This window comes from Portunus trituberculatus, chromosome 5 (genome assembly GCF_017591435.1).
Source record: "Portunus trituberculatus isolate SZX2019 chromosome 5, ASM1759143v1, whole genome shotgun sequence".
NCBI classification, from domain to species: Eukaryota; Metazoa; Arthropoda; class Malacostraca; order Decapoda; family Portunidae; genus Portunus; species Portunus trituberculatus.
In genome coordinates, this window is record NC_059259.1 from 10,356,428 (window position 1) to 10,377,172 (window position 20,745).

The 20,745-nt window shown below is 43.2% G+C and overlaps 2 protein-coding genes across 4 annotated transcripts in view; both read right to left on the minus strand.

Moving 5' to 3' along the window:
- On the minus strand, nt 1-2,549 carry LOC123514142 (anamorsin-like). 3 transcript variants are annotated; one of them, XM_045271797.1, is made up of 3 exons: nt 2,421-2,549; nt 1,354-1,542; nt 1-880 (listed from the first exon to the last, which is right to left on the minus strand). In XM_045271797.1, the coding sequence occupies exons 2-3, from the start codon at nt 1,444-1,446 to the stop codon at nt 167-169; spliced, it is 807 nt and encodes a 268-aa protein (XP_045127732.1). In that variant the 5' UTR covers nt 1,447-1,542; nt 2,421-2,549; the 3' UTR covers nt 1-166. The 3 variants fall into 3 exon arrangements, with proteins under 3 accessions (XP_045127732.1, XP_045127727.1, XP_045127739.1); XM_045271792.1 differs by having other exon boundaries at nt 1,354-1,539; nt 2,421-2,517; XM_045271804.1 differs by having other exon boundaries at nt 2,339-2,459.
- An 11,067-nt stretch (nt 2,550-13,616) lies between these two features.
- LOC123514168 (cytochrome P450 4c3-like) overlaps nt 13,617-20,745 on the minus strand; it is a 37,191-nt gene continuing 30,062 nt past the window's right edge. The window contains 5 exon segments of the mRNA XM_045271820.1: nt 13,617-15,096; nt 16,025-16,204; nt 17,264-17,444; nt 18,004-18,182; nt 18,720-18,919. Of these exon segments, the coding sequence (XP_045127755.1) occupies nt 14,927-15,096; nt 16,025-16,204; nt 17,264-17,444; nt 18,004-18,182; nt 18,720-18,919 (910 nt within the window). The 3' untranslated portion in view covers nt 13,617-14,926.

Below are 20,745 nucleotides of genomic sequence, written 5' to 3' on the forward strand. Positions count from 1 at the left end.
TGTGTGTGTGTGTGTGTATGTGTGTGTGTGTGTGTGTGTGTGTGTGTGTGTGTGTGTGTGTGTGTGTGTGTGTGTGAAGGGTGCTTACCTACAAGTGTGGTGTTGGTGTGTGGGCCGAGGGGCAGGTGTATCACAGGTGCGGCGGCGGTGGTGGTGGTGATGTGGCTCAGGTGGTGTCCTTAAGTTTGACCTTATCGCCGGGTTTGAAGGCCGGCATGCCGAGGTATGGGCAGGAGGCGCAGCGGAAGGCGTCGCCAAGGTAGCAGCTGCCGCAGGAAGACTTGAAGTTGTTCCTGTCCTGCTCCCTCTTCTCCTGCTCCTCCCCCTCCAGCTCCTCCTTCAGGCCACACACACAGTTCTTGCAGGCCTTGCGCTGGCCTGTTGTGCCACACACCTTCAGGGCTGCTGGGTCGGGCCGGGCCAGGTCCTCCTCCGTCAGCAGGTCATCGGGGTTGGCCAGGTCCAGGTCATCATCCAGGTTAATGTTCCAGGTCCCAGCTGGCGCTGACCCGGCTCCAGGCAGCCGTAGCGATGACCCCACCTCAAAGTCTGGCTTCCTGCAGGTGAGCTCCACCACGGAGGTCACCAGGTCACTCTTCTGCTCATCAGTGAGGTTTGCGTTGCCGGCGGGCGACACGGAGGTGAAGCCAGCCAGGGTGAGGGCGGAGCGCAGGGCAGTGGCGTCCGTGGTGCGCAGCGTGAGGCGGCCGCCGGGACGCAGCACTCGCAGCACCTCTGCTAGCACATCAGCAGGACACTCTGCCACGAAGGGAGGCAGCACGCAGGCCAGGGCGTGGTCTAGGGAGCTCGATGCGTGGCCCGACGAACGCAGCATCTCGGAGTTCTCCACCGCCACACGACCACCCACTCCCACCGTGGACTGCAAGTCAGTAAGTCAGCAAATCAGTCAGTAAATATTTATTGATCACAGTGATTGATATTTCAACTCTAACCTCTAAAATGACAGACTTCACTACACTTTGCTACAAAATGCCCAACATAATGACACAACCATAAAAACACACTTCCTTCCATAACATTCACTGATCCAATGGTGCACAGTGAACCAATCAACACTCCACACTCCAGCTGCAGGTGGTGAGTGGTAAACACTGCACACACCATACAATGTTAGGTCTGTATGGCAACACCGACAACACCAACACCACCCTTGCCTCTCCACACTTGCCTCCACATCACCCTGCCCTCACACCCCCACCACTACAGACAGCAGGGAGGAAGACATTCACCACAGAGCACACCACATTCACCCTTACACCACAGGACAAAATGTGAGGCCAGTTTTAAGATCCACACATAAAAAGGTCAGATGAGGTCAGGTCACATAGTCACCTTGAGCTGCTCCACCAGACTCTTGAGGTCATCGCCATCCACCGGCTGACTCCACACCAACAACACCTGCTGACCACCGCTGATCCCAAACATCACGTCAGCCTCGCCACCACTGCTGCCACACACACACACACACACACGCACGCTACACTGCCTTACTTCTCTCCTGTCCACAGCGCACTTCACCTGCTGGGGAGGGAAGAAATATGTGAAAGTTGTCCTCTTCATGTCACTTATCTTAATGTGAAGCAATATTACACAACCTACTGCAAACTAACCCAACATCATGTAACTCAGTCTATACTATTGCAAAGTGACTTAATGTAATGCAACTTTAATGTAATCTCATGCAAACTAACTTGATATAATGTAACTCGAGTCTCACATTGATATATATTCCCTAAGCGGTATTACTGCAGTTTGAACCAGTACACCACACGTAACTATACACATTCTCACAGTCTAGATCACACTTCTACCACAATTTCTAACCCCATTTTACCTTATCGGAAATTAATAATAACTTCAGGACAGAATTTAGGTTGGGTTAGGTTAGGTCTACGAGCATTTCTAACCCCATTTTACCCTACTGGAAATAAATGATGAGGTTAGGTTTCCCAGGAGATCCCCAAGCTTGTCAGACACAAGGAAAAACGAAATATAAGATGGGCTATGTTGCTTCAAACTGCACATTTACCTGCGAGCCTTCCCTTACCTTACAGCCAGCCAGGCACTACACCCCACACACCAAACTAACCTCCATCTACACTAACACGCCTCCAACTGTGACATTAAACCCCACAACACTCACAGCTGCCCACAAAACACGGACAAACAGCCCCAATGACACCACTTCACTAAGAAATATAAAGGAAAACACGAAATATTACATCGCAAACACGCGTGCGGAGAAACACCACAGAAAGCACTGGATTCATTACACACACACACACACACCTCCCTCTCTCTCTTTCACAGCACAGACCTCTTCTCCTCTCCCCAAGTAGCACGCAGCATTACACAGCGTCACACAGCACGCACAGAAACACACAGGTACTTGATCTCACCTGTAGAGTGTAATTTTAAGTGTAATTTAGTGGCCACAGGTTCTCTCGTCACAGTCTCACCTGCCCCGGCGCCGTGTCGTGTTCGGTCCGCCTCACAATTCGCCACCACTCTATCAAATAAGGATTAATTATGGACTTTTTTTTTTCTTTGTAGTTCCTGCGTGTTAATTAGAATTTATTTGATTGTTTACGTGAAAATATATAGTATGTGTACATTAGTTTATCAATATCCGAGTTACCTCACCGGGCGAACAGGAACGGAACACACACACACACACACACACACACACACTTCTAAAAATTGCTAAATATATTGTTGCCTATTCTTGCCTAAACTGAGAGAGAGAGAGAGAGGGGGGGGGTATAATGTAAATAATCTTCTGGGTCAGCAGTTAATGGAGTGGGCCCCCGAGTGGCATACTTGTTTTTAGTCCTTATTCCTTTAAATGGCCTGTTTACATTCATAATGATTCACCAGGTATATATCAGCCTTATATAGTTTGCGACGGAGGAGTAAAAATTCAGAGTTTTTTACCAACAGTTAAGAGTGACTGAACAGTATATTCACTAAAGACTTGTAGAGCCAGCTTCACATTTTGTCTCTCAAGATTTGAAGGGGAAATAGCTTTAAGTGACAACTTATAAGCATGTTTTAAGAGATTTCCAGATTCCAGGGTATAAAGGCGGTGTAGAGTTTTAAATGGAGCAATCTCAATTTTATGATCTTCATAATAAATTCCATCAGAAGAGAATTCCGGATATCTCATGGCCTTCATGTCATCTCTTTGATTCATACAGTTATTTCTGACACATTTCAACAAATGAACTGCATCGTAAATGAAAAATAATGGCTTATTTGTTTGTGCTGGATGGGGATACACTATTGACAACTGAAGTGGTTCAGCGAAAAGTTTCATTGCTTTTGCATTTATAGCATTATTGTCAGTCACCACACAAATTACATGAAAACTTATGTTGGGCAAACCAGTAACAACATTTTTTAGAAAGTCATGTAAAGTTTCAGCTTTCATGCATTTTGCTGGCACCAAGTGCACAACGTCCTAGAATTTTGATATTATACTGCTAACCATGAAAACAAAGACACTTGTAGCAGCCTGAGCAGAATCAAATGCTGATCCAACAATACTCCCTCCCACATAGTCAAAATAAGACTTGATGTGAATTTCATCGACCATTAATGTTACCACTTTGTCTGTTGACACCAGCAGAGTCTTATATTTGTTCTTTATATACATCAGAAAATTACTGGATCTCTGTTCGGCATCTGGGACAAACGTTTTGTTCAAGAAAATTCTCCTGATTGTGGAGTAGCTGGGCAAAATAAAAATTTATTTTCCCTTAACAATCTGTAACCGAGACGAGAGCAGTTATAGAAAAGAGAAGAAAATCCTAGCAGCTCTGTTGAATACTCTGGTTTCTTTAAAGTCATTAGCTGCAGCTGCTCACACACAAAGTTCAGGGTCTGGAAATGGTCAAAGGATTCGTCCCTTAGCAATGTAAGGAATGATAGTACCAGGTGAATTATAGCAGCTGTCATGCATGGTTTTGCTGTTTTTGTTTTGTACTCCCTTACACCTGTCTTCCTTAAGTTACCGAGCAAAAGGTCTAAATCATTGGTGTCATTGATTTTATTAGGAATTTTATAATTTCCCAAGCGGGGCACTTCCACATCATTCACGTAAGTCCGAATGGCACAGTCTGGTTTGATAACTACTGACCTTGATATAATGGGATGTGGGGACTGTACAACTCTGCAAATTGAAAGTGAATCAGTTTGATCTACAACACTCCAGTACGTTGCGTCCACAAAGCCTAATTTTCCCTAAGTTCCGCGAGATTTGAGAATTCTCTAGCTTTTCGATGACGAACGTCATCGATAAGGCTCTCTGCGCAATGACGTTTCTTCCTGCCTCTCTCTTCTTTGGTCTGGAGATTCCCTAGCGATGACAGGTGAAGACAAATAAGAAGGACAGTTAGGAAGAATGCAAGGGACAGCACCATCTTTTAGTTTAGGATGTGTCGTCGGTGCAGTCATTCTTCGGCCTGTTGCTTCGTCAAAGAATGAGGTTTCCCTCTGTAGCTGATCCGCTGTGAAGTGCAGTTCACATACCTGAAGGAAAATAAGATTTCCCTTGTAATAACATCTAGTGCGGCAACATGGAAACAACTTACATTACAAACTTAGTATATATATATATATATATATATATATATATATATATATATATATATATATATATATATATATATATATATATATATACTAGAAGAAATCTAGTTTCCCCCATAGAATATAGAGAAGAAATAGTGTTACTCATAGAAGACAGAGAAGAAATACAGTTTTTCCCATTGGAGATAGAGAAAGAAGACAGTTTTCCCCATAGAAAACACAGAAGAAATATATAGAAAGCAGAGGAAATACTAGAATACAGAGAAAATTAAAACCGTTACTCTGCTGTGCTTTGTAGGAATGAAGTTTTGCCGTCTTATGGCCCGCACCCATTTCTCCAATTCTTCATTGTGTTGTGGGAAGGAAAAGACGCTCACTTTCGGACCGTTTGGATAATTTCCATTGCACTTTGGAACACAACACATGTATGGCATTGTAAGCACCTAAAAAGTTCACAGCAATAATATCCTGAAGCTTGTTTTCTGCCTTAACATTCGCTGAGCGCAGTGCCGACAGAGCGTGACCTCTCTCTACAGCTGCCTTTTTCATCACTACTACTTACCTACTTGATCTGACGCGCCAGCGGCGCCACCCCACTGTCCCCCCCATGAGTGCGGCCGTCTCTTAAGGGGCTTCCAGTACTCATGTCAAAAGCAGCTGACCAATCACCGCTGCCACGAAAGAGAGAGAGAGAGAGAAAAAAAAGATAGAAATAAAGGAAGGGAAAGTGTTCTGCACTGTGGGGAAGACTCTACCACCAATACACACACACACACACACACACACACAGGGCCGCTACGGGCAGCAGGGTCTTTTCTATTTGGTTTAAGTTACACACCCTCCCTCCCTTTTTCCCGCCCCCACCACCGGCAGCCAAACCTCCCGGCACGAGGTGGGTCGAGGCCAGCCGAGGCCAGCCGAGGATGACGTCATATTTACGTAACTGGTTTCATTTTAAAAATGACTCCAAGAAAAAAATAGCTCATCCGAAATGCTAATTCAGTTTTGAAAGAGCATAATTTTTAATTTTCTATGGAAATATAAAAAAAACATTCCTGTGCTGACTAATGATAACAATACTTCCAAGGCAATAATCGAATAAAAGTCACAAATCAACACCACAAAAATAAATACACTATAGAGTCCACAAACCTCATTTGTTAGGTGTGGAAACACCTTAAAAACACAAACTTCTTTGTCAGGCCTTCAAAACTTCCCTGCAAGCTGAACAAGAACAAATATAAATGTAAACATAATATTATAAAAAGTCACTTTAACCTGCCTACAAACCAATCTAAAGTCCAATTATTGAACCCAACATTACCATCGAACACTTTGAAATATCACCCATTATTTTTGAAGCAATAATATCTGGACTAGCGGCTCATATAAAAAAAAAAAAAAAATTCGAAAGGGAGGTAAAAAAATGTTGGAATCTATAATGTCGAGGGAGGGTCCGGAGGGGCCGGAGCTTAGCGGCGGCCGGCGGGGGAGTTGGCGGCGACGGCCACATGCCCATATCACCTTTAATAACCTTCACCGCAACAAAACCAGACAATTGCGGGTATATTTCAATGGCAAATATGAAAGATTACACTTGCAGCTCCACTCGGTGACGTGTTTGGCTTATAACACAAGAGATACTGGCTGATAAATAGGAAAGACCAGCAGGCGCATCAGCCTGCTGGTCTGTTAAACCTTCTGAGTGCATGTTAGGGTGTTTTTAATGTTGTGGTGGGTTGATTCACTGATGTTTCACTGCAACGATGTAGGACACGCATTGTTTTTTCACTTGTCCTGTGTTGGGTTACACCAGGGGTTCTCAACCTTTTTATCGTTAAGAACCCCCTGAGTTATAAGACCATCTACCAGTACCCCCAGTATTGTCACATGGAACATGGAACTCAATATGCAATGGCACTGCAAAGGATTTTATTAGATCAGCCATCTAAGTACCCCTGGAAATCTTCTTATGAACCCCCTGTGGTTTCGCGCTGTCAGGATGGCCACTGTCCATGAGCTAACATCATTAGGTCTCTATGACGCTGAAGACGTCTATGCAGAACGGTTTGGTTGGCAATAGACAATCTCATTATCAGACTTTGATTTCTAAGTTATGAAAATAATCTCATTTACGGGGCTTCATAGGTTCATGGTGTCTTGTAGTCTACTTACTAACCTAGAAGGAAAGAAAATATCATACTAACTTCGAGCTATCAATTGAGGAAGAAGTAATCTTTGTCCCAGGAATAGAGCAAGATGGTATATAAAAAAACACAATGCATAGTTATAACCTAACTCTACTATTATAGCGTTTTTGTCGTAGATACATGTTTAGAAATACTTTACCTATCTTGATATCTCCTTACGTGACAAAAGAATATCCAAAAATATACGATATGCAGTTGACCATCTTTTCTGTGAAATATTACGATATCTGTTGAATCTGGCAACTTCAACGGGAGTTTGGGTCCTCTCCTAGTGTTTCCTTATGATTGAAACATTGATATTTACACGTCATTGTGATCAGGGAAATAAAGAAAACTAAGTTTGCTTTTTCTAAGAGCATGAAATAGAAAAATTTATGTTTACAAGTGGCAGTTTATGTATAAGACACGCAAACCTGTGTGCACTCATCCACTCTATCCAGAAGCTTAACTAATTTTCAAAAGTTCCCCAATAGCTACACAACTACCATTGGTCTACTGTTTCTATCCAGTTACCTACAAACACGTACACATTCAAGGCAGCAACATGCAAAGTACACTAAATACTCCGGAGCAAAGCTGCCTCACCTTGTTTCATTAATCAGCTAACTCTTGCACACTTTCACACCAAAGCTATTTTTCATTTACCATCGACGATTTTATATTCGAATCAAAATTAAAACGACGATTGAGAACTTTCGGCCTAAAGATGTTTGAGGGCCGTGACGGCCTTGGGCGCCGCACGGGGGAAGGAGGTGGCCGTCGGGTCCGGCCTGGGGCCCAAGGCAGGGAACTGGCTGCAGGTCCTGCTTTTCCTTGGTGGCCTCAAGCTTCACTACTAGTCGTCCACTTGCAGCGCATCACACTAGGCAAGGGTCGCCATAAGCAAGAGATCAATGTCTACCACTCACCGGATGGTGCCGTGAGGGGCCCTAAAGGGGTGATAAGGGCTCCTTGCATAGAATATGATGGTGAGTGGTGTGTACGGGACCTCTGCTTATAATGACACCGGGCTGAACAACTCGCCATGAACGAGGGCACGCTGTGCGCCATGAGCCAGGCACTGACAGTACCAGTGGTCCTTTACGTTAGGTTAGGTTAGGTTAGAGGTTAGGTTAGGTTAGGTTAGGTTAGGTAAAAGGACTCACTTCATGACAGCGTTTGGGGAGTGGTGTGTGGCGGGTCATTGCTCATGGCGACCTGTGTGAGGCATTGCAAGGTTGCATCGTCACTGCTCTCATAACCACGGGACTGGGGTTGACCCTTTCTGGGTAAAAGTTTCGTCCCAGTACCTGTGTAGGTAATAATACTTTGGATCGTTTCGCCATCGCCATCGCCGCACCGTTAGCCTCGATAAACGGATCGTTATCCTCAACAAACACATCTGTACCGTGGACACTGGAATCGCAACCTGTCGTGGAATCCCATTGTTAGCGTGGACTCATTTTCCTTCGCGGCTTCAAGCTCACTGATTGTTGTCAACTTGCAGCGCCTCATACTAGGCAAGGCGTCGCCTTAAGCAGGGTGCCGTGTCTACCGTCCATCAGATGATGCCGTGAGGGGCCTTTAAGGGGTGATAAGGGCTCCTTGCATAGAGTCTGGTGGTGAGTGGTGTGTACAGGACCTCTGCTTATAATGACATCGGGCTGAACAACTCGCCATGAACGAGGGCACGCTGTGCGCCATGAGCCAGGCACTGACCGTACCAGTGGTCCTTTACGGGGTGAAAAGGACTCACTGACAGTGTTTGGGGAGTGGAGTGTGGCGGGTTATGCTCATGGCTACCCGTGTGAGGCGCAGTAAGGTGGCAGCGTCACTCTCCTCGCACTCACGGGTCTGGGGTGAACTCTTACGGGGTGAAAGGGTTCGCCCCAGTACCTGTGTAGGCAAGTGAACTTCAATTGCGTCGCAGTGAGGTGGCAGCGCCACTCTCCTCGCACCTAAGGGTGTGGGGTGGACCCTTACGGGGTGAAAGGGTTCATCCCAGTACCTGTGTAGGCAAGTGGACTTCAATTGCAGCGCAGGAAGGTGGCAGCGTCACTTTACTCGCACTCAAGGGTGTTGGGTGGATCCTTACGGGGTGAAAGGGTTCGTCCCAGTACCTGTGTAGGCAAGTGGACTTCAATATTGTGTCTTGAAATCGCATCGTGAGGACTGGAACCGCATCGACATCGTGGAAACCCGCATCGTTCCCGTGGAAACTGGAATTGCATCTTGATCGTGGAAACTCGCATTATTATCTTGGAAACTGGAAGGGCATCTTTATCATGGAAAGGCATCGTCATTTTGGAAACTTGCATCGCTATCGAGGAAACTGGAATGCCATTGTTATCTTGGAAACTCGGAGCGCTATCGAGGAATCTGGAATCAAATCTTATCGTACACACTGTTATCGTGGAAGCTCTCGTGATCGTCGTTCGTTTCGTTATCTCTGAATTACTTAATTAGTCTTGGTATTATTATTAGCTTCCGTAATAATAGAGATGTTGGTCATTTTATCTTATCTTTTTACTGTATTTTTTTCAGGGTACAGTTTAGTGTTCTTCAACCTTTTCTAAATTCGTGCACCTTTTCGAGAAGCAAGGAGGACTATAAAAGAAATGCATCAATATTCGTAATTTTCCCTACTTTAAGACTGAAAATCGATAGATAACATTATTGAATATCTACCTGAAGCTACAGTTTTTTAGTCCTAAACAGTCGCTATATAGAGCGAAATGTACTATAAACAAAATGCCACATCTCAAACACATTAGGCCCGTGTTCCGTCGGAGTGTAATATATTACTATTGTGAATAAATCGCAATACTTTGATTAATATCAATAGGAGAGGACCCAAACTGTCACAATTTCAGTGTTCGCAGGAGAGAGTCAGTATCGTCTCGCGGTACAGAGTAATCGTCTCTAAACACTGTATTACGATGTATCTATTGATTTGCCAGGGTTTTACTCCTACCAGTATTTTTCTGTTCTTATTCTACCATGGTATTTCTTTATAGTTACTTGAGTTTATACGACTGACATCATAATATAGAGCAAAACATAATTGTCTGGTGTACCAAGATCTTTCATTTCTAGAGACTTAAAGACAGCACGGAACCTTAACACACATTTCACCTCGCTTCTGCACAGGTTAATTCTTCTTCTTCTCAACCTTTTAATGTGATGTACCCTCGAAGTCTTTCAGTATTGATCACGTACCCTTACCCACAATGCAGCGTCAGGAAGGGTAACAATAAATGCATGGTTTATTGACTTAGTTTATTAAGTTTAAATTGTGTTATATATGTGGAGCAGACACAATTTTTAATTAATATTAGTATGTTTCTATGAGGTAGTGTCGATAGGAACTGGTACCTCACAGGGAGACACTATATGTGACTAACATGCAATGCATTTACCAAAAGGAACTATATCAGACAATTTTCGATCATTATGGCAGTGAACTAGTGTTGCTTGCAGCTAGTTGCAACTTGTAACTAGTAACAGTGATAAATAAGTCACTGTGTGTGTGAATAACATATAAAATAAGAAATCGGAGCAAATATTATAGGTTTGCAAGGTTGTGTGGCAACTGTAATCCAAGAGAGCTTCCTCTCAAGTGATATAACTCCAAGAGTTTCCTTGTTAACGTTGTTAACGTGTCCTGGTTCTAGTGAAGGACACATTGTATACTACAAACGAATTTGCTGCTATTTAAAACTGAAGCATTTTGAGAAACTCACCACGTACCCCAAAAATTCCTCTCACGTACCCCTGGGGGTACGCGTACCCCAGGTTGAGAACCCCTGGGTTACACACTGTGCTGTATAGAGTGAGGTGAGCGCCATGCAGGGCAGGGTTGGCGGGGTTAAAGCTTCTATTCCCAAACACTTCTGTGCTTCACCTCCACTATTTCAAAAGGCCTTATTTCAATTTACGTGAGTTTTTAAAGGTATTTTTACAGTTCTAGGGGCAGAGAGACGAGATTTCTGCATTATTGACTGGCGAAACACTTGAAAACCCCGCTAGTCATCTCTGTGGCCCTGGAAAACAGTCATAGTGAGAGAGCAGAGCACTTCTAAACACCTATCTTACTCTAAGCACTTTAGGAGACACCACAAAACACAACACCACGCCACGGCGGACACAAGGCGATAGCGTGGTGTCACAGTGTCACTGGTGTGGTCAGTGTGGTGTGGTGCGCGGCAAAACAATAACAGTCTCACTTTTCCCAGGAACATCAACATGAAAATTATGTTCCACCAAAATCAAGTTCTACACTCTTAAACGAGCTTTGTCTCCTTCAAACTTATTACATTCCTTTCAAACTTGCCCTCTTCCCTTTAAACTTGCCACACTCCCTTTAAACTTGCCCTGTTCCCTTTAAACTTGCCCTGTTCCCTTTAAACTTGCCATACTCCCTTAAAACTTGTCTTGTTTCCTTTAAAACTTGCCACACTCCCTTTAAACTTGCAACACTCCCTTTAAACTTGCCACACTCCCTTTAAACTTGCCCTGTTCCCTTTAAACTTGCCACACTCCCTTTAAACTTGCAACACTCCCTTTAAACTTGCCCTGTTCCCTTTAAACTTGCCACACTCCCTTAAAACTTGTCTTGTTTCCTTTAAAACTTGCCACACTCCCTTTAAACTTGCAACACTCCCTTTAAACTTGCCCTGTTCCCTTTAAACTTGCCACACTCCCTTTAAACTTGCCACACTCCCTTTAAACTTGCAACACTCCCTTTAAACTTGCCCTGTTCCCTTTAAACTTGCCACACTCCCTTTAAACTTGCCACACTCCCTTAAAACTTGCAACACTCCCTTTAAACTTGCCCTGTTCCCTTTAAACTTGCAACACTCCCTTTAAACTTGCCCTGTTCCCTTTAAACTTGCCACACTCCCTTTAAACTTGACCTGTTCCTTTAAACTTGACCTGTTCCCTTTAAACTTGCCACACTCCCTTAAAACTTGCAACACTCCCTTTAAACTTGCCACACTCCCTTTAAACTTGCCCTGTTCCCTTTAAACTTGCCACACTCCCTTAAAACTTGTCTTGTTTCCTTTAAAACTTGCCACACTTTCTTTAAACTTGCAACACTCCCTTAAAACTTGCCCTGTTCCCTTTAAACTTGCCACACTCTCTTTAAAACTTGCCCTGTTCCCTTTAAACTTGCCCTGTTCCCTTTAAACTTGCCACACTTTCTTTAAACTTGTCACACTCCCTTAAAACTTGCCCTGTTCCCTTTAAACTTGCCACACTCTCTTTAAAACTTGCCCTGTTCCCTTTAAACTTGCCCTGTTCCCTTTAAACTTGCCACATTCTCTTTAAAACTTGCCACACTCCCTTTAAACTTGCCACACTCCCTTTAAACTTGCCACACTCCCTTTAAAACTTGCCACACTCCCTTTAAACTTGCCACACTCCCTTTAAAACTTGCCACACTCCCTTTAAACTTGCCATACTCCCTTTAAACTTGCCACACTCCCTTTAAACTTGCCACACTCCCTTTAAAACTTGCCACACTCCCTTTAAACTTGCCATACTCCCTTTAAACTTGCCACACTCCCTTTAAACTTGCCACACTCCCTTTAAACTTGCCCTGTTCCCTTTAAACTTGCCACATTCCCTTTAGAAGTTGCCACACTCCCTTTAAACTTGCCACACTCCCTTTAAACTTGCCCTGTTCCCTTTAAACTTGCCACATTCTCTTTAAAACTTGCCACACTCCCTTTAAACTTGCCACACTCCCTTTAAACTTGCCCTGTTCCCTTTAAACTTGCCACATTCCCTTTAAACTTGCCACATTCTCATTAAACTTGCCACATTCCCTTTAAAACTTGCCACACTCCCTTTAAACTTGCCACACTCCCTTTAAACTTGCCCTGTTCCCTTTAAACTTGCCACATTCCCTTTAGAACTTGCCACACTCCCTTTAAACTTGCCACATTCTCATTAAACTTGCCACATTCTCTTTAAAACTTCCCATATTCCCTTTAAACTTGCCACAAACCCTTTAAACTTTCCACACTCCCTTTAAAATTTCTCACACTCCCTTTAAACTTGCCCTGTTCTGTAATCCCTTCAACTTGTCTGTAATCCCTTAAACTTCTGTAATCCCTTAAACTTGTCTAAAATCCCTTACACTTGTCTGTAATCCCATCAACTTGTCTGTAATCCCATAAACTCGTCTAAAATCCTTTAAACCTCTCTGTAATCCCTTAAACTTGTCTGTAATCCCTTAAACTCGTCTAAAATCCTTTAAAATTTTCTGTAATCCTTTAAACTTGTCTGTAATTCCTTAAAGTTATCTGTAATCCCTTAAACTAGTCTGTAATCTCATAAACTTGTCTGTAATCCCTTAAACTCGTCTAAAATCCTTTAAAATTGTCTGTAATCCTTTAAACTTGTCTGTAATTCCTTAAAGTTATCTGTAATCCCTTAAACTAGTCTGTAATCTCATAAACTCATCTAAAATCCCTTAAACTTCACCGTAATCCCTTACACTTGTCTGTAATCCCATAAACTTGTCTAAAATCCCTTAAACTTATCTGTAATCCCTTAAACTCGTCTAAAATCCCTTAAACTTGTCTGTAATCCCTTAAACTTGTCTGTAATCCTTTAATCTTGTCTGTAAATCCTTAAACTTGTCTAAAATCTCTTAAGCATGTCCGTAATCCCTTAAACTTGTCTGTAATCCCATAAACTTGTCTGTGATCCCTTACATGTTACTGTACACTCGAGTCTGACACTCTAATGTCTCACACACCCAAACGAAACCAAACCCTCGTGGATAAACACCAAATAAAGCACACATAAGATTCAAAAGCCATGTATTTACGTATATATGAGCGAAGATACGTACATATGTGTGTGTGAACGCGAGAAATAATGCCTGACACTGCAGCACAAAGCCTGTATTCTGAAACGCCTTTCCTTCTCACTACAACAGTTTTCCAAGGCCACAGAGACAACTGGCCGGGTGTTCATGGCAGTTTCTCCTTTTCATGTACTAAAAGTCTTGCCAATCCACCACCACAATCATAACAAAATATTCTTAATCTCTTCAGTAGCATGACACGTTTCCATATTCATTCTGGTGACTATTTGGTGATTTTATACAACTTCAGAAACTCATGGTGGGGATAATATGGTGAAGACTGTGGCCATTAATCTTCTCAACTACATAGACCCTTGCTAATGTCAATAAAAGTGTTATGGTAGCCAAACTTGAGAAAATGCCCCCAAAACATGCCACACTATCTTAAAATGCCCTAAAAACATGCCAAACTGTCTTAAAATGCCCTGAAAAACATGAGCTTCTATATTCATTCTGGTGACTATTTGATGATTTTCTACAGCTTCAGAAACTCATGTGGGGGATTGAAATAGTGAACACTGTGGCCATTAATCTTCTGACCTCCACAGACCCTTCCTGATGTCAATAAAATGGTCTAATCGTACACAAAACTCAAGATAAAAAATGCATCCCAGTACTGAAGGGGTTAAAAACACGAGTATCTTCAACTGGAGCCTTTGGAAAGCAGTGATGGTGAGAGGACACAGTGTTTGAGAATACACACTGCGCCCGTTTGAGAATACAGGCTACACACTGCGCCCGTACAATGATACATCACTGGTTATAATGCCCCAGGTCACCTCAGGAACACCCGAACACACACCAAACAGCCACACACTCCCTCTTAGGCACCCCACACACAGCCACACACTCCCTCTTAGGCTGCAAAAGACATGACTCCCTAAACACAGACAATTTATTATCTATCTCGATTTTATTACTGGCCTCTTCAATATTCACTGCTCTCTCTTTTATCCTTTACTAGTTTCCGTACTAAGCTTCTCATACCATCTCTCTCTCTCTCTCTCTCTCTCTCTCCAACACCACTACATTCATCCAATCTCTCTATCTCTCTCGTTTAATCATCAATGTTCCTTGCTCTCTCTATATCTTTCTCTCTCTTTTCACCGCTACAATTCCTATCACTCTTTATGTCTCTCTTTATCATCAATGTTTCCTGCTCTCTCTCTCTCTCTCTCTCTCTCTCTCTCTCTCTCTCTCTCTCTCTCTCTCTCTCTTCAGTACCACCACCACCACCACCAGCACGTCACACCTTGGCAGACCTGGGCCACAGTTTCACCATGTTTCCGTTCTCTGGCCGCAAGATGAGCTCCCCCAGTATCCTCAGGTCCTCCCTCCTCGTCGTGCTCTCCACCCTGAAGTGACGCATGATGCTGCTCAACACTATCTTCTCCTCCATCAGTGCGAATTTCTGCCCTGGGGTGTGAAGAAGTTACATTAGGTTAGGTTAGGTTAGGATGTGTTTCCCTATTCATTCTGGTTACTATTTGGTGATTCTATACAGCTTCAGTAACTCTATGTGGGTATTAAAATAGTGAAGACTCCAGAGACCCTTCCTAATGTTAATAAAATGGTGTTATTGTAGTCAAACCGTCTTAAATGTCCCAAAACATGACAAACTGTCTTAAAATGACCCTAAACATGCCAAACTGTCTTAAAATGCCCTAAGAACATGTCAAACTATCTTAAAATGTCCTAAAAAACAAAGTGTCTTAAAAATGCCCTTAAAAGATTAATAGCCAGAATCATCACTATTTTAATCGCCCCCTACATGAATTTCTGAAGCTGTATAAAATCAACAAACAGTAACCAGAATGAATATGAAGACTCATGTTGTCAGGCATTTTCAGACAATTTGGCATATTTTTGGGGTATTTTAAGACAGTTTGGCTACAATAACACCATTTTACTGACACTAGGAAGGGTCTATGAAGGTCAGAAGATTAATGGCCACAGTCTTCACTATTTCAATTCCCAACATGAGTTTCTGAAGCCATACAAAATCACCAAATAGTCACCAGAATGAATAGGAAACATGTCCTGCTACTGAAGAGAATAAGCCCAATGACAGACTTTCAACTTCTCAACTCACCAATCAACCACTGCTCCATCAACCAAAATTTCAGTACTTCAGCACCTAAAGCCCTAGTGACAAACTCTGATTCCCTTGACTGACCAACCAACTACTACTCCATCAACTAAGATTTCAGTACTCCAGCACCTTAAGCCCTATGCCCAACTCTGATCCCCTTGACTGACCAACCAACTACTACTACATCAACCAAGACTTCAGTACTCCAGCACCTTAACCCCTATTGACAAACTTTGAGCCCCTTTCACTCACCAATGCAATTCCTTGGCCCAGCACTGAAGGGGACGTAAGAGTAAGGGTGTCTCTTGGCCACGTTCTCTGGCAGGAAGCGATCAGGGTCAAACGTTTCAGGGTCAGGGAACTGTTCAGGGTCGCGGTGAAGGCGATACGTCACGACCATCACTGTGGTGCCGACAGGGATGCGGTAGTTGTCTGTGGTAGTGATGGCGGTGTTAATGGTGGTGCTTTGGCGTAGTTCTACTTGTAAACATACTCAAGTACAGGTAACTCGATTTACGCGATAGATGCGTTCCAAGAGGCATCGCGTATATCAAAATTAGCGTAAAACAAACATGTAATTCTCATAAGAAACAATAGATAATAAGAAGGATGCGGGATGTGGTCCAAAATAATTCGTACAAAATGCTCTTTTTATTTGGCTAAATTAACATGTTTTTATCATTTACCATTCTAAATACTAGAAGTGTATTTAAAGTAAAGGGAAAAGCAAGAAATAATAAGAGAAAGCAAAAAATAATAAGAGAAAACAACAAAACAAAGAATACGTAAACACAACACTCACTGCGTCACTGCCTTCACCACTCACTCCACAGTCACTCACCATCTCCCTCTGAGCTTGACCACTTTATCAAATATCCACTTATCAAAAATAGCCCCACAGTATAAAAGTAAACACTAGTAAAAAAATAAACGCAGGACGCCAATGTCTTCACCCCTCACAAGCACTTGCCGACGCTGTCCACTCTCTGGCGCGCAGTCTGAAATTGCGTCTGGTGCTCGGTTTGAAGATGTGGTTAGGCCAAATCACGTATAAGAAAACCGATTGCTCAAATTTAATCATAATATCTTTTCGGTCGTGTATTAACAAAAACGTGTAAATTAAACATGCTTAAATCAAGAGTTACCAGTGCTGTCTAACACATCCCCACACACACTCTAACACACACCCATACACTCAAAATACACTAAAAATATTCTCAAACACTCCAAACACAGCCTTACACATCCCAACACACTCAAAACACACCCAACACACTTCAAAACTCTCAAACCCACCCAGAACACACCTCAAAAACCTCCAAACACCACAAACACACCCAAACAAACCCCAAAAAAACTCCAACACAACTAAACACACGCAAACACACCAAAACCCATCCAAACACACCCCAACACACCCAAACACAGCCCAGAACCCACCCAGAAACCCCTAAACACACCCAAAACACCCCAAAACACCCCGAAACACACCCAAAACACTTACTAATAACAGCCTCCTCCTGAGCTCTCTGGCAAGGAAGGGCACAGAGGGAAACAGTCTGAGTGCCTCCTTAATGCAGTTCTCTGTGTACTTCATCTCCCTCAGGTCTGCCATGGTGACTGGCCGGTCCGAGTCACCAAACAGGGAGTCCAGTTCCTCGTGTACCTTGGCCTGTAGAGAGAGAGAGAGAGGGAGTGAGAGAGGAGAGAGGGGAGTGAGAGGGAGTAAGAGGGAGTAGAGAGAGAGAGAGAGAGAGAAGAGAGAGAGAGAGAGAGAGAGAGAGAGAGAGAGAGAGAGAGAGAGAGAGAGAGAGAGAGAGAGAGAGAGAGAGAGAGAGAGAGAGAGAGAGAGAGAGAGAGAGAGAGAGAGAGAGAGAGATGAAAATATTGAAGAAAAACAGAAACAAGAAAAATAAAAACGAAGAAAAAAGGGAAAAAAAAAGAAAATGAAAAAAACTTTAAACAACAACAACAACAACAAACACTTCTACCACACTCTACCACACTGTACCACACTCTAACACACCCTGCCTCACCCTGCCACACCACACCACACCTCCATCACAAAATTAGGAGAAACAACAATAAAATCATCACCACCACACTCTACCACACTCTACCACACTCCTACCAAACTCTACCACACTCTGCCACACCACACCTCCATCACAAAATTACGAGAAACAACAATAAAATCATCACCACCACACTCTACCACACTTCTACCACACCTGTATCTCTGGATGACACCCCAGCAGGTAGAGGGACCAGTTGAGGGCAGCGGCGGTGGTGTCGTGTCCCTCAAACATAAATGTGTCCACCTCCTCTCTGATGTCTTCATTGGAGAGTGATGTCTGTGTCTCTGAGTAGTTAAGAAGCAGGTCCAGGAAGGCGAGGCGGCGCTTCTTGCCTGAAGGGACACACACACACACACAGAGAAGGGTTAGTGTGCTTTCAGGGTTGTTTGTAAGGGGGGTGTTTTTGGGTGTATTTTTTGGGGTGTTTTTGGTGTGTTGTGGTGAGGATACAGTGTGTTTTGGTGTGTTAGGAGTGTGTTTAGGGAGAATTGAGGGTATTATGTGTTTTTAGTTGAAATAAAACACACACACACACACACACACACACACACACACACACACACACACACACACACACATGAAAACACTCAAGGAAGGAAGAAAAGAAGAAAATAGAGAAAATTAAAGAAAGGAGGAATCAAATAAAACAGATAAATAGAAATACGTAAACACACACACACACACACACACACACACACACACACACACACACACACACACACACACACACACACAGAAAAGAGACAATAAAATAAAAAAAAACGTGCACAAATTTAAGAAAAAGGATAAAAATATAGACAGCTCTACACACACACACACACACACACACACACACACACACACACACACACACACACACACACACACACCAATAACATCTTCATCCTCCTCCTTGTCCTTGAGTTTTGCGAGCTGGTATTCCTTCCTCCTGTTGTCTATGGCGCTGTAGGAGAAGCTGTGAAGGATCCTCAGGTACTCGTCGTGCTGCTTGGCGTATCCAAACAGCCGGAACAGAAGGTCAGGCTGGATCCACGGCCTTGTCTGGCGGTACTGGACCAGGGCGCCGATTCTGTGTTTAAGGTAGGGTAGGATAGGATAGGTTTGATTAGGTTAGGTTAGGTGTGTGTGTGTGTCAGTCAGTCAGAGAGAGAGAGAGAGAGAGAGAGAGAGAGAGAGAGAGAGAGAGAGAGAGAGAGAGAGAGAGAGAGAGAGAGAGAGAGAGAGAGAGAGAGAGAGAGAGAGAGAGATGAAACTAACCTTAACCAAAATAACTAAATCACGCTTAAGTTAGGAAGGAGGAGGAATACAAATACAAAGGAACACAAAGGAAGACAAACAGCAACAGACCCTTAGGTCCTTACTAGGCTGTTTGTGGAGACTATCTACTAACTACCAGTGGTAGAGACAGGACAGCAAAGCAGAAGGCTCCTCCCCACCCACCCCTCCCTCCAGCCGAGGCTGGCAGGAAAAGGCGAAACGAAACCATGTTTTATTAAAAATCACATGGAATTTTAGTAGAGATTGAAAAGTGAAATGTGTAATCTACGTCTGACTACTTGTGTTTGTGTGTGTGTGTGTGAGTACTTGTGTTTGTGGGGGAAAGTGTTAACGCTTGGTAAATGTCATGTTGTGTGTGCATTGTGTACGTGGATGCACAGTGTGTATGTCGAATGGGTGGTGCGGCAGCCTTGCCTGGCGCTTTCTAGGGAGGCAGCAGTCAATCAGGCCCCAGCTCCGTTCAATCCACTGAGATAGCATACTTTCCCTGTAGGGACGCCGTACGCTGATAACCCTTGCAACATTGATCCGTGGTACTTAGTTCCCGATGATGATCAATGGTTGACAAGGCCCTCTTCAAACACAGCCCGTCACAGGTCGAGAGTAGTAGTAGTGACCGTTCACTCTGGGCTATCTGTGCGTGTATGCAATGTAGTGTAGTATGTATGTAAACACAGTGTGGAGTCAAAAAGGTGGTGCGGCAGCCTTGCCTGGCGCTTTCAAGAGAGGCAACAGTCAATCAGGCCCCAGCTCCGTACAACACACTGTAAAAGTGCACTTCCCTTTAAAGGGAAGGTTTTGACGACTTCAGTACAGTGTTTGCTAGGCTTGAGGTCTGCTGAAACAATGACACCAAGATCTTTTTCTTTGTCCACACTCGTCATTGGGGTATTATTCATCTTGTATGTCGCCTGAGGATTTTGATTTCCTATGTGTAAAACGTGGCATTTATCTATATTGAATTTCATTTGCCACTTGTTTGACCATTCGATGAGAGTATCTAAATCTCTTTGCAAAAGTTGTCTTTGGCTTTCTGAGTCTACTCTGTTTGCAATTTTGTGTCATCTGCGAATTTTGAGAGCTTACAATTTATTCTTTCATCAATGTCGTTAATATATATAATAAAAGAATAGGTCCCAGAACTGATCCTTGAGGAACGCCACTGCTTACGTTAATCCATTCTGAAGATTTACCATTGATCACAACTCGCTGTTTACGATCAGACAACCAATCCTCGATCCACGCTGCAATGTCACCAGTTATACCATGCGCTTTTACTTTGTTGATAAGACGTTTATGTGGCACTTTGTCAAAAGCCTTTTGGAAGTCAAGATATATGACATCAACCGCTCTAGTGTTGTCGTACAAATTATATATATCATGGAAAAAGTCAAGTAAATTTGTTAAACATGACCGCTTGTTTCTAAATCCATGTTGTGATTCGTTTATTATGTTGTTACTTTCTAAGAATGCAACAACTTTATCCCTCAAAACTGTCTCCATTAATTTACCTACCACTGAAGTGAGGCTAATTGGTCGATAATTTCTAGTTTGAGACTTGTCACCTTTTTTAAAGATTGGAGTTACGTTAGCGAGTTTCCAGTCATCAGGAACTTT

What these genes read in the sequence shown, in the direction of transcription:
- LOC123514142 (XM_045271797.1), bottom strand. Translation starts at nt 1,446, where the DNA reads ATGTTTGGGATCAGCGGTGGTCAGCAGGTGTTGTTGGTGTGGAGTCAG. An exon ending in GTCTGGTGGAGCAGCTCAAG is followed by an intron (nt 881 to 1,353) that starts GTGACTATGTGA and finishes ACTGACTTGCAG; the next exon opens with TCCACGGTGGGAGTGGGTGG.